This window comes from Abramis brama, assembly GCF_963993115.1.
Source record: "Abramis brama genome assembly, chromosome: 13".
Lineage (NCBI taxonomy): Eukaryota > Metazoa > Chordata > Actinopteri > Cypriniformes > Leuciscidae > Abramis > Abramis brama.
Genome location: NC_139975.1, coordinates 776,427 through 789,399, shown reverse-complemented (window position 1 = coordinate 789,399; position 12,973 = coordinate 776,427). Strand labels below are relative to the sequence as shown.

Here is a 12,973-nt window from a genome sequence, read left to right as displayed (position 1 = left end):
GCACCTCTTGCAGCAACCCGGCGATAAAGTCTCTCGGTCTGGGTCCCTCAGTCCCCTCCGGGACTCCGATGACCCGGATGTTGTGTCTCCTCGAGCGCCCTTCTAGGTCTTCACATTTCTCAGTTAGTTTTTCTACTTCAGAGCTCAGGCGGGTGACTTGACGTTGAAGTGCAGTGACATCGTCCGACTGGTGTGAGGCAGACTTCTCTATCTCTCCAATAGTGTTAGCATGCGAGGTCGCGGTTTTCTCCAGGGTCGAAATGGATGTCTGCAATTCTTCTTTAGTTGTAGCCAATTCGCCTCTCAGCACAGTGTACACCGTCTGTATACGACCATCGATGGTGGCGCAGATGTCATCTTTAATCTGAGTAACTTCATTTCGCAGCGCAGCAATAGCGGCCAGTACAGCTCGGTTTGGTGGGTCCGCCTCCTCAGTTGAGTCCGAGGGTTGATCAAGGCCTGATTCAAGTTGGTCGTTCTTTTTCGCTTTCCCCTTTTTTAACATTGTTTTTTTCCTTTTAGGTTAGGTTTCTCACTTGTTTGTGTCTTCTTATATCACCCCAAAGCACTTTTAAACGGATATACAGGTGTTTAGTGTATTAATAAAATAAAAGTTACGAGAGCTATGTAAAACACGTCTCACCCCTCCATTGCTCAGCAGCGCCCCCGTATTATATTAATTAGATAAGATTATTTGGATTGCTTTGGATTTTTGGATCTGGACTGGACTGCTTTTTGATTTGGATCGCCCTTTTGGATTTGTTTGCTTTTTGTGACCTTTTTCCTTGTAATGGAGCCAGCAAGAAAGAGGAAATCCTCCCCTGTCTGGGAGTATTTTGAAATGGTTGCTCACAATAAGGTATATGTATTATTAATAGAAAAACAATTCTGTCTTGATATTAAAATATTCCTCACTATATGGCTGTATTATATTTCATGTCTATTAATTTATGTTTCAAGGTGAAATGCTTGCTGTACCTAAAGGAGCTGACAAACAGCAATAACACCTCCTCCATGCTCAGGCATTATTGAGCACTGCATGAGCATGCCGAAACTACTAACAATCCACACAGGAGTAAAATGTAAATGATAATAATAATAATATATATATATATATTATTTAAATGTGCACAATCACTGCACTCAACACAATCTCACTTTTATTGCTCATACTGTCACTATCCAAACAATGTATGAATAATGAATGAACTGTGTGTGACAGTTGTCTCTGCACAAGTAAATTCAGACAGAAAGATACATTTTATTTTATACCCAGGCAATGGACAAATGTCTGCTCAGGTCTTTTTATTAATGCAAATGAAAGATTACAGACATTAAAAGTGAGAAGAAAATAAATAAATAAATAAAACGGGTTCAGAATTATTTAATTTGTCTGCTATTTCTTTGCACAGTAGCTAGGTGTCACTAGTGAGCAATGTTGAATGAAGCTTCGAGTAATGAACCTTTGGCTGAAGCAATGGGCTGCGAGGTCTCAGTGGTTCAGGAAGCCTCACTTTGCCATCACTACACACACTTTAACAGTCACTAAATGTATGCTAACATGCAATTCGCGATTAGCATTTACCTCAGTAGTTAGCTATATTGAATACAGACAATATTAAACATAAAAACCAGAAAATGTACCTTCAAACCATTAGACAAGCATCCCAGAAAAGCACAACGATTGGTCATCCATATTAACTGGGTGTACTTTATCCTATTTTTTTAAAGAACTAAGCGGATTGCAAGTTCCTTTCACTTTCACCTTGCATAGCTGCAAATGCGCTCACTTCTCTCAAGCCCCGCCCCCTCATGAATTATCAACGCTGTAATTTACCCAATCAGAAAACAATAAAATAAAAATAAGTGGGTATTTTAGTACAAGCAAGTTAGGGTGTAAAAACGCATGTGAATGCTAGTAGCTTAAAACCAACTTTTTAACCCCTTGCGGTCTGTACTTCTATATGCATATAAAATCCCATCTGGGCTACACTTAATAAATGTTTTATTGGGCTAAATATTTCACACTTTAGATTAAGTCACACAAAAGTCAAGGCAAGACAAGTTTGTTAATATAGCCCACTTCATACACAATGGTAATTCAACGTGCTTTAAGAAACGATTTACAACAAAGAATGTAATAAGAATAAGAAATAAGAAAAACAAAGAATAATACATTGATTAAAATTGATTTCAAATGTAATTAAAGGAATAAAAAGAGGACATAATTATGAGCTTTAAACCTACTGTTATTATTCATTATTCCATGAAAAGTGTTTCTGTAGACACTAATCAAGCCTTAAATTTGCATCAATTCCCTTTATATGAGAGCATTTATTTACCGTGATTTAATGACTTCTTAATGTTTTGATGAATATTAACAACTCCTTTAATATATGGTTTAAAATACATCAGATACAAGTTCTTAACAAAGGAGGAAAACCCATTATCTAAGTCTTTACATATGAGCTAATAAAAAAAAAAAACTGTTTATTACAGTAACAATGAATGAAGAACTCACTATTTGTATGTAACCGGAATGAGTATGTTGCGCCTTTAAGTGGGCAGATGACGTAATGGACAGGCTGCGTTTAAAGTCTCGCGGGCGTCAAGGAAACAGCGTTTGCTCTCGTTTTACGCTCAATGAGCGAGTTTGCGGTTCTTCCTAGAGGTGGGCGATACTCCAAATTTTGGTATCGATCCGATACCAAGTAAATACAGGGCCAGTATCGCCGATATCGATACCGATACCAATACTTTTTAATTTTAAAAGCATGCACTTGAACTTGTATGCACTTTCCTGTGCTAGAGCAGTGTGTCATGATTTATGAGGTGAATGCATCATTAATATGCTAAATCTGAAAACGTTTTCATTACTACTAAATATTTTGTGATTTGTGCTCTCAACTCGCCTGTAATTATTAGTCAGTGACTTTTACAAAACTACCCTAATTATAGTAAAAGTACTATTGTACAGTGGCATAGGTTTGATTTTGAAATTGGTGGGGATGGGGACATCAATATAAATATATATTTTAAGTTTTGATCGAAATTATTGCTAAGGATATATCAGTGTCACTGGATATTGGTAGGGACACGTCCCTAGCGTCCCTACTAAATTCTACGCCCCTGCTATTGTACACTAGCCTACTGTTCAAAAGTTTGGGGTCTGTAAGATTTTTAATTCACTTCTGCATTTATTTGATCAAAAATACAGCAAAAACTGTAATATTACAATTTAACATAGGCTATCTGTTTTCTATGTCATACTAAACTGTAATTTATTCATTTGATCAAAGCGTAATTTTCGGCATCAATACTCCATGATGATAATTAATTTTGATATGCTGATTTACAGCTCAGAAAACATTTCTTATTATTATCAATGTTGAAAACAGTTTCATATTTTTTTGTGGAAACCATGATGCAGAATTATTTGATGAACCAAGTTGAAAGAACAGCATTTATATGAAGTAGATTTTTTTTAACAGTGAAAAACCCTTGACTGTCACTTTTGATTAATTTAATGCATCGATCCTTGTTGAATAAAAATATTAATTTCATTAAAAAAAATCTTACTGTCCTCAACATTTTGAACCGTTATATACACTTTTGCTTTGTTTATTGCAAAATAACTCCCGATTGTTTCTGTCATCTAAGCAAGGCTTCGTTTCCCAAACGTGCCTGTGAGCTCAGTGAAGCACCAGCATCGAACGCTCTCTGTGATTGATTGGTTTTGTCTTGTATCCAGATGACTAGGAGAAAAAGTTCTATCCTACACAATTATCCGCTAACATTCGCTTATTTTTCCACTTAGAAGCTTATTTTACGCACTGAATTGCGTGCTAAATTAATAAAAATTACTGGTAAAAAAAAACACACACATATGGATCGATATTTTTATGTGAGTATCGATCCTTTTCGATACCACGTCAGTATCGAAGTATCGATATTTTAGGATCGATCTGCCCACCTCTAGTTCTTCCTCTGCTGGCGCGTTGAAAGAACAGTTTGACCCACTGTGCCCAACAATTCAGAGTGAGTAAATAAGTTTTAATAGTAGTCGATCTTAAAGGAGATATGTCCGTCTAAGTTGTATTTACTATAGTAAATGTTTTCTAGGATTTCTCTTACACCAATGACTGATGTGAGAACATAGTGCACGTGCCATTTTGCGCTTGGCTTCGGCCACCTGACGTGAGTGAACGATCAAGTTGGTTTGTTTTATTTTAAATTGTTAAAATATTAAAATGCGTATTTTTAGGAGCATTATTAGTTGGCCGAGCCACGACTGCGTTGCAACACTTTTGCCTTTCATTGAGACTGATGCATCCTAATCATCCATTAAGTGAGCCTTAGCGTATCAGCAACGTGAGTATTTTTATATGATTGTTTTTAAATGTAGAATGTTGTATGTGTAATAAAAATTAAATGGTTTCGATTACAGGTCAAAACCTCTCTTGGCAAGTGGCCATCGTTTTTTTCCCCATCGAAATCCATTGGGATTTGGTTGCTTTATTTTTTTTATTTATTTGTTATATTTTGATTTTTGTGGCATTCATTTTTCTGCGAGATCTGCCTGTCTTATTTAGTGGTATATCACTGTATGGGAGGTCTTGTTGGGTTGCGTGTTTTACATATTATGGCTTGATTTGGTTTTGATTTTTTTTGGTTTGATTTGTTCCTCCCCTGTGGTGTAATTCCCATTTTATGATTCCTGGTCGATTTGTGTTATTTTGAGTGCCATTCTTATCATTGTCTTTTCTTCATCATTTGATTTAAATTATGATTTGTCTGTTTAATTGATCTGAATTTTGGATTGATTTATTTCTTTAATTGTATTCTTTTAATTTGATTTTTGATTTGTTTGGAGCATTGTTTTCATTTCTTTTGAGAATTATTTTGGTTAAGTTTACTTTAAATCCATTTAGAGTGGAGTTGAATTGTTGTGGTTTGTTTGTTTTCTTTAGTTGTTTGTGTTATGAATAACATTGTTACCAACCAAGTCATTTCAGTCACAAGAGAAGAACGGTACTTGTCATTTAATAAAGTAAATCAATTTTTTTTGTACTCTGGCTTCTAGATCATTTATTTGAACTGCCTGTGCAAAGAGATCATTGTTAGGGTCCCCCATCCCAGAACGTGGGGGTGGCGTAGTCAATTTGGTCGACAATTTAACAGCCACCAAGTCTAGGTCACATGTATATAGTCTATGTGTTAGCGATAATATTAATAATCTATGAATAAACTAATAGTTTGCAAATGATTTATAATTAGTTTGTTATTGTATAATTGTTATCATGGAAGGGTGTAAGGGCCCGTTCACACCAAGAACGATAACTGTAACTATATTAGCATCTACACCAGCGGGCGATATCGTTCTGTTTATTATAAGCTTGTCTGTCTCTTTAAATGCTCGAGCTCGTCACAGCACGATGGATTCTGATTGGCTGCCAATGTTTTTATCGTTCATCAGATGATAAAATCTTTCTGAAAGTGATTCCAACGATATTGTTTCTCTATAGCGTTATCGCTATAGTTGTGGTGTGAACTCTCACATTCTTTAATACCGAGAATGATTTTTTATAACTATATATTTTAGATATAGACACGGGTCGCTCTCCAGCCCTGTATTTACTACATATCAGGACTGACCCAGAGGCCGTTCAGCTGATTTATCTAGAGGTTTGTGTTAAACAATGATCTTAAGGCTCTGTATAACACAAGGTCCACGTTCCTGTTATCCATCTTCACAGACATCCAGGTTCCATCCTTTGTGTAGGCATACTGTGTTCGCCCCTTTTTTCTTAACCTCTTTTGACTTGTGCTCTGTAGTCTTTCCCACGCTTGTCTGAACCACACTAGTCTTTCCCTCTCTTCTGAACTTGATGGAGTTCCTCTGCCTCGGCCCAAACAAGCCGCCAGGTGCACAGTAGCTGTTTTACCATAGATCATGAGTAAAAATGATGTCACAAATATGAGCATGTACAGGGGGATCTCTCCGAATGCTTTTACCAAACATTTTGGGACAAGATATGGAATAACACGTTTTTCTAGTTCCATTCTATTCATCCAAAACTGCTGAAAAAGGGCCCATGCTCTTTCTTCAGGGGTCACAGGGGATAGAAGGATCACTGGGATGTCGTGGAGAGATCTTCGCATGCTGTTCCAGTGATTTGGCAAAGGGTCCGGCTCCCAGTCAGGCGTACTTCTGGTGTTGTAAAACTCTCTGTCTGTCACTTCAATGAAACCCAGAGCAATTGCACATGCAGCATCGCCGTCAATAGCGCAGTTCCACGGAGAGTAGAGAATGGTGTCTCTGATGTTATCTGTGGGCACCAGTCCTCCTGCTGGCATAAACTGGTCATCAATTCTGCCATGAGCCACAATCACAATGTCTATGTGACCTCCGCCAGACGATGTCAAATCCTCAGTATCGGTCAACCTCTCCTGGAAAAATCGTACAAGATTCACAAATTCAATCTGATGAGTTAATCCCTCAAGCCAGGAGAGAACTGTGTTGTCTGTACATGTTCCTTTGATATAATCAATTACTCTCTGTCCCTTTTCATTCATGATGAGAGAATATCCCCCCAAGTTCTCGATGATCCTCTTCATTTGCAACAATTTTTGGATGATTTCTCTGTAATGAGAAAAGTTGTTCAGTCAGTCAGTTACCTCAGACCTTCATTATTGCAGTACTGTACAATCTCAGACAAATACAAAAAAAAAAAATATATATATATATCATACTGCATTGCATCCAGCTGTTCCTTTAGCTTTTTTCGGCTGTCCAGTATTTCCCTGGCTGAATCCCGGAAGAACTTGCAGGCCTCTGTGACCCGATAGTCCTTTATTAGTTCTTCAGTCTTCACAATCAGGTCGCACAGAGAGATGCCTAAACCAGTCGCACCCTGTTCCTAGAAGAAAAATCACAATCACAAAATCAGTCTAACATAAGAGCAATGCAGTGAATATTTCATTTTCTACTCTTGAATAGTCACTTCAAGAGAATTTCAAAATCAAAAGTTTCTTAAAATGGGATGCTTGAGGAAAGAAAGCTGATACCTCTGATCCTGCTTCAGCAGCTTTAATGCCAATGAGTTCAATGTTCTTCATCATTTCTTTGCCCAACACTAAAGAATTAACGGCGCCCAGAGCTTGGCAAATAAAGTCCGAGGCCTCGGCTGGAGCCAGTCCACCAGGTGTCATGTGACGAAAGAACGTGGCCCTGTTGAAACCTCTGAGAAAGTCTAGGGGTACGGGAGTATTACTCCTTCTGGCCAGAGCACACATAAGTAGAGTGGCCATCTCACAGTCCAACTCATCAGCATGAGTCCCGAGCGGCGCTTCTGCACACCTGTCCTTCAGATCTCGCAGTAGCTCCTGAATGTTCGTGCCAACCTTATCGCCAACCTTATCATCTTCTTTAATTAATTTAGTAGCTTTTTTAAAGGTTCTGCTGGCGATTAATGTCTCTACCCGTGTGGAAGTGGCACTGACTGCAGGGACCGCTAGAGTGCCTATTGCAGCCAATAGTGGGCTGGCCAGACCTCCTGTCAAAGCAGTGGCAATCACTGCTCCAGATATTGCGCCCACAGTTGCGGCAGCTCCAACCCCCAGAGCGATGTTGCTGCCCTCATGAACATCTTCCAGCTTTTGCGCCAGTTTCAACAGCTTTCATTCACATTCCTTTCGGTTCTCCAGCCAGCGGAAGAGCTCATCACATAACATATCTGCTGCCTCCATGATTAGAGCAGGGTCTGAAAATTACATATTTATTCAAATAGCACAATATATCATCTAAAGTTTACAGTAATGCATGCCTGATGTTATTTAATTCTACAGATTGTAGATTTTGCTCTGAGCCACATAGACACAAAATCATTCACGATTCGCAAAATGGTACAACTAGAGTACTGTACTCAGACAACAATTAGAAAAATCTATAGTAGAAAACTAAGTAGGAAAAATAAACTAGTCAGAAATACAGATAAGAATTTGAAGCACGATAAAGAGTTAAAGTAGACAAGAGAATAAACGGAGTAAAAAAAAAAAAGTGTTCAAATCAGAATTGTGATGTTTGACATTTAGGAAAATCCAGATGAAGTCCTAAAGATTCTTGGAAGTTTATCTAAAAAACTAAAACAAAACCCTGAGAGTGTCGGCAGACCTGGGGCCCATTTCAATAAGGAGGTTCAACCAACTCTGAGTTGACTTACCCTGAGATGGGAAACTCTGAGTTTTCGGTTTCAGAACAGCTGAAATGAGTTAGTTCAATCAACTCTGAGTTAAGCGTGTGCACCACAACTATAAAAAGGCATTATCAATGGAGCGCAGATATTATGAGTCACCATGGCAACAGCGCCAGACAAAAAGAGGTCTTCATATTTCTCACCAGTACGAACATTAATACTGTAATTTAATTAAAGGGATTACTCTTAATTCTTCTGTAATTTAAAGTAAAATCTGATGCAATTGTATTAGACTATAGAACAATTCTGTATATTTAACATACATTTTTAAAAGGTATATTTTTAATGTAACCTTCTCCCTCTACACACTTTGGTCAATTCAAGAATAATTCATACAATTGTATATTGTTTATTTGAAAGCATTAAAAGTGCAGTTTCTTGTCTCTCCTTGTATTGTTCAAGTGGTTGAGGTTGATTTAGTAATAAGTAGACCAATACTTTCTAAAGATAGTCATTATTACATTAATCTAATTACACTGTTGAAGATGTCATTTGTAGTTAGTAATACAAGTAACTTACCCAACTGTTATAATATCAGAGGTGAAACTGGAAGAACAGTATGTGTTATTAAACCTAATTTTAATGTTCATGTAGGAGCAATCCTGCAGGTATTAGAAGAACATGGCAGCAGCTGAAAATTAAATATAAAAACATAATTCAATCAAGTAAGGCTTGAGCACATCATGGGTGTAGGCTACCTGACTTTACATGTGACATATTAAATAACTAAAGCATCCAGTGTCCAGCAGTGCAGCAGCATTTACAGCTGAGGGAATTCCTGGAGGGACTTCAGAGTCAGTCCCGAAGATCCAAGGGCCTTCATAAAATGTAAGAGGTTTACATACGTGTTATTTTTTGTATAGGCTATTTTAGAGGCCTACAGAGGTAATGTTAATATTATGTGTTTACACATCAAACAATCTACACATTCTGATTATTTCACATTTTTATGTGGAGTAGCCTATAGAATCTAAGTTTAAATCTAAGTATAAACAGGTATTCTCATCTCTCCCCTCGCCCCCAGAGTGTGTGTGAACAGCAGGAGGACGGTCCAGCAGCTTCTGGTGCACAGATGAACAGTTCAGTGATCATCAGTAAAGCCACAGTTTAATTCTGTAGAATTTGTTTAGAACTACATTATGTAACTCTAATCTACTGTATTTTCAGTTGCCAGTTAAGGAGGTATATAGACTTCATCTTCAAAAAAAACTGCATTAAAAATAGCAATATTTTATTTATTAATAAAAGATTCATTTTATTAATAAAAATGTACTGAAAGAATGAATGAGGTGTTTAAACACCACTTCCTCTTTAAAAAAGGGGAAGAGACCGATAGAAACTCTGGGTTTACCGAAGAAAACCTGCTCCCGACCAGGGGTGCGTTTCCCGAAAGCATCGTTGGCCAACTATGGTCGCAAGTTCATCGCAATGTCCATTGAACTCTATTGGTAACGACGGAACTTGCGACCATAGTTGGCCAACGATGCTTTCGGGAAACGCACCCCAGGTTAGGTTCACAGAGCAAGTTACCATGGTAAATGACTCTGAGTATAAGTTACCTCTCTTTCAGAAACGGGCTTGACTTACTCTGCTTTCTCAGGTTTAACATACCTCCCATTCTGAAACAGAAAACCCAGAGTTTCCCTCATTTCAGGGTTAACATACTCAGAGTTTTCACTTAAGCTCCTTTCTGAAACAGGCCCCAGATATATCAGGGAAGACTTCAGTACTTTCACTGAGATCATGAACAGTAGCAAACTGAGGTTTTGTTGCTATTCTTTAATTTTTAAAACTGTTGAAAAATGTACTTACTGTCAGAAGGAGAGTCGTAGATCCAAATGCAAGCAAACAGTTTATTGAAGGCAGGTTGAACAGATGAAACTCGAGACACCAGCAGGCGGGTGACCAGGATATAAATACAGAGCAGAGGATGAGTGATATGAACAGTTCTGGGTGGATGCCAACCGGTCACTGGACAGAAGAGGACTCCACATGATCTCCCGAAGTCTGGGAACACAGACGAGATCGAGTCCTCAGACGAGAACACAGACGCCTCAATGTCCTCTGCATATTTTTGAGAGTATGAGGATGTCTGAGCTGGGCGGAGAAAGGGCAAAAAAACTGTGTTGTTGTTTTTTTTTAGAGCTAGATCTAATTTAGAAACCGAAACTATTCTGTTCTGGTTTGCTTGTGTTCTTTGTGCCCTAATAAGTCTTGAAAGGGTGAATATTTTTATTATGATGGCCCAAGCGCGGCTGGGCTGAAGCTAGTACCCGTGCGTGGCAGGGGGAATCGACAGCGCTGGGTCCGAAAACTTGGTCCATATTTCAAACACACTTTTGCACATTGTCAGGGATTGTGATGAGTGAACTTCCATTGTAAATTCCCTGGGTGAAGAAAAAACTAGAACAAACAAGCTTGAGATTAATTTGGATGATTTATTTGTAGCAAATCTTCATAAAAGACAAAGCAAAGAAGAAAAGAAAGAAGCCAAGAAATCACGAAGACAGAAGACGGGGAGTTCCTCCTCAGGAGACAACTGCTTCCACAGCAAGAGATGCGAATAATTAGACAAGAGCGATTGAATATAAGGTTGATGAAACTTATAAAACAATCAATTGATGACAAACATTTTCGGGAAAATGTTTAAATATAGAATGGACAAACTAGTGGAGGGTGTGGACTTTCATATGAAACTTGACACAGAAGAACTGCGGGAACGTCTCCGAGATGCTTGAAGAAACCTTCCTGCAAAGCTCCCTGAGAAACTATGCGCAAGTGTACCTGGACAAAAGCCGTTTTAAACGCAAAGGGTCGTTACACCATTGATTTGAATTAGTTAATAAAAGTTAAATCATAAATTAATACAATTTGTGATTTTATTTTTGAAAGCATTCTCACTTTACAGCATTTTAACACGAGTGCCAGTGCTTTCCACAGTAGCTTTGCAGGAAGGTTTTCTTCAAGCGTCTCGGAGACGTTCCCGCAGTTCTTCTGGATTTAGTCTGTCTCAGTTTCTTCTGTTTCTTCATGTAATCACAGACGGACTCGATGATGGTGAGATCAGATCAGACCGACTGTTGTCAGACTCCTTGTGCATACACAAATCTCACTGGATTATTACAATTAATGGCAAAAAGAATGTTTGGAAATGTAAACTGATATTTCCTACTGACACACTACAGCAAAAGATAGAAATAACTGACTTAAAACCATTTTTTGGGGGGGGTATTAACATGCCTAAGACTTTTGCACAGAACTGTATATATATATAAAATCAAAACATTATTATACCCAAATCTACCACTAAGTTAAATAAGAGAACACAAAAGAATGTGCATCAAAGATCTTCTTTGCAGAAAGCAAAATAAGTCAGTTTAACACAAGATCTTACCCTGATTCTACACGTGGTGTTGTCCATTGCACTCAGTGTCTGTTTTCTGATGGAATTGCTATATGATATACAGTAGGGGCAAGAGGGGACTGGGACTAAAAAAAAAGTGGGCTCCTTATTTTTCGGGGATCCTTATTTTTCTTTCTTGCCATGGCTATGGCCGTGGAGTGTACTGATTGCACTAGCCGAAAGGGGTCAGGGTCGCGCGCTGCTCCAGCGGTAGCGTGGCCGAGCGGTCTAAGGCGCTGGATTAAGGCTCCAGTCTCTTCGGGGGCGTGGGTTCGAATCCCACCGCTGCCACATCTTTTTCATACTTAGCACTACATTACACTGCGTTACATGGTTTGTAACAATAAATAAAACGATGAAAATGATTAAATAAGTACCTTCCATTATTTAAATAAATAATAAATTAATACATTTGATTAAAATAATATATTTTATATACTCTATACTATTTAAGTGTTTTTTACACTACTTTTCTTATTTTTATTAAAGACAACTTTTAGTTATTTATTTAGTTTGATTAAAGTTATTTATTGTGATATATTCAAATCAAAATGATTTATTTTAATCATTTTTATTTATTTATTTTAATCAAATGTGTTAGCCAATTTATTATTTATTTAAATAAAAATATTTATTTTAATTTTGTTCATTATTTTCATATTATTTTTATTTAAATAACCCTTTTAATCTAATTATTTTAATTAAATACCTGTATTCATTATTTTTCAAATCAAATTTAATTGTAATACATTTATTAATTTATTATTTTGATTTAAATCGCGTTTTAGTTATTTAGTTCATCAATTATTTATTTTAAATATTCAAATCAATTTTATTTTAATCAAATGTATTAATTTATTACATATTTCAATAAATATATTTATTTATTTTAATCATTTTATTAAAAAAGTATTAAATACTTTTTAATCAAATCAAATATCTTTATTCATTATTAATTATTTAAATTAAATTTCCTTTTTATAAATGTATTATTTAATTATTTCATTTGAATCGCGTTTTAGTTATTTAGTTTAATTATTCTTTTATTTTATATATTCAAAACAAATTTTATTTTAATAATGTATTTTAATCAAATGCATTAATTTATTATTTATTTAAATAAAAGTATATAAGTATATAAAAACATATTTTAATTTTATTTTTTATTTTTTAAATAACATGTTTTATTTATGACTATTTTATTTTACGTTTACAGTTGTACTCCGCCGCTGTAAGGGATCAAACTCGCAGTGTGTCCTCTAGATGGCGCTGAAGGTCCGCGCTTGTTTTGCTTTTTCTCCTTCTCCTGTTTCCT

At 36.7% G+C, this 12,973-nt stretch overlaps 1 protein-coding gene across 4 annotated transcripts; it reads right to left on the bottom strand.

The window, feature by feature from the left end:
* Positions 1-1,274: 1,274 nt before the first annotated feature.
* On the bottom strand, positions 1,275-11,823 carry LOC311095107 (uncharacterized protein). Of its 4 annotated transcripts, XM_084133452.1 has the most exons (6): positions 11,650-11,789; positions 10,529-10,658; positions 10,068-10,262; positions 7,069-7,763; positions 6,754-6,920; positions 1,275-6,643 (listed from the first exon to the last, which is right to left on the bottom strand). In XM_084133452.1, exons 4-6 carry the CDS (start codon positions 7,309-7,311, stop codon positions 5,680-5,682), a joined length of 1,374 nt encoding a protein of 457 aa, XP_083989578.1. In that variant the 5' UTR covers positions 7,312-7,763; positions 10,068-10,262; positions 10,529-10,658; positions 11,650-11,789; the 3' UTR covers positions 1,275-5,679. The 4 variants fall into 4 exon arrangements, with proteins under 4 accessions (XP_083989578.1, XP_083989577.1, XP_083989580.1 ...); XM_084133451.1 differs by lacking the exon at positions 10,529-10,658 and having other exon boundaries at positions 11,650-11,823; XM_084133454.1 differs by lacking the exons at positions 10,529-10,658; positions 11,650-11,789 and adding an exon at positions 9,843-9,874 and having other exon boundaries at positions 10,068-10,084.
* Positions 11,824-12,973: the final 1,150 nt, after the last annotated feature.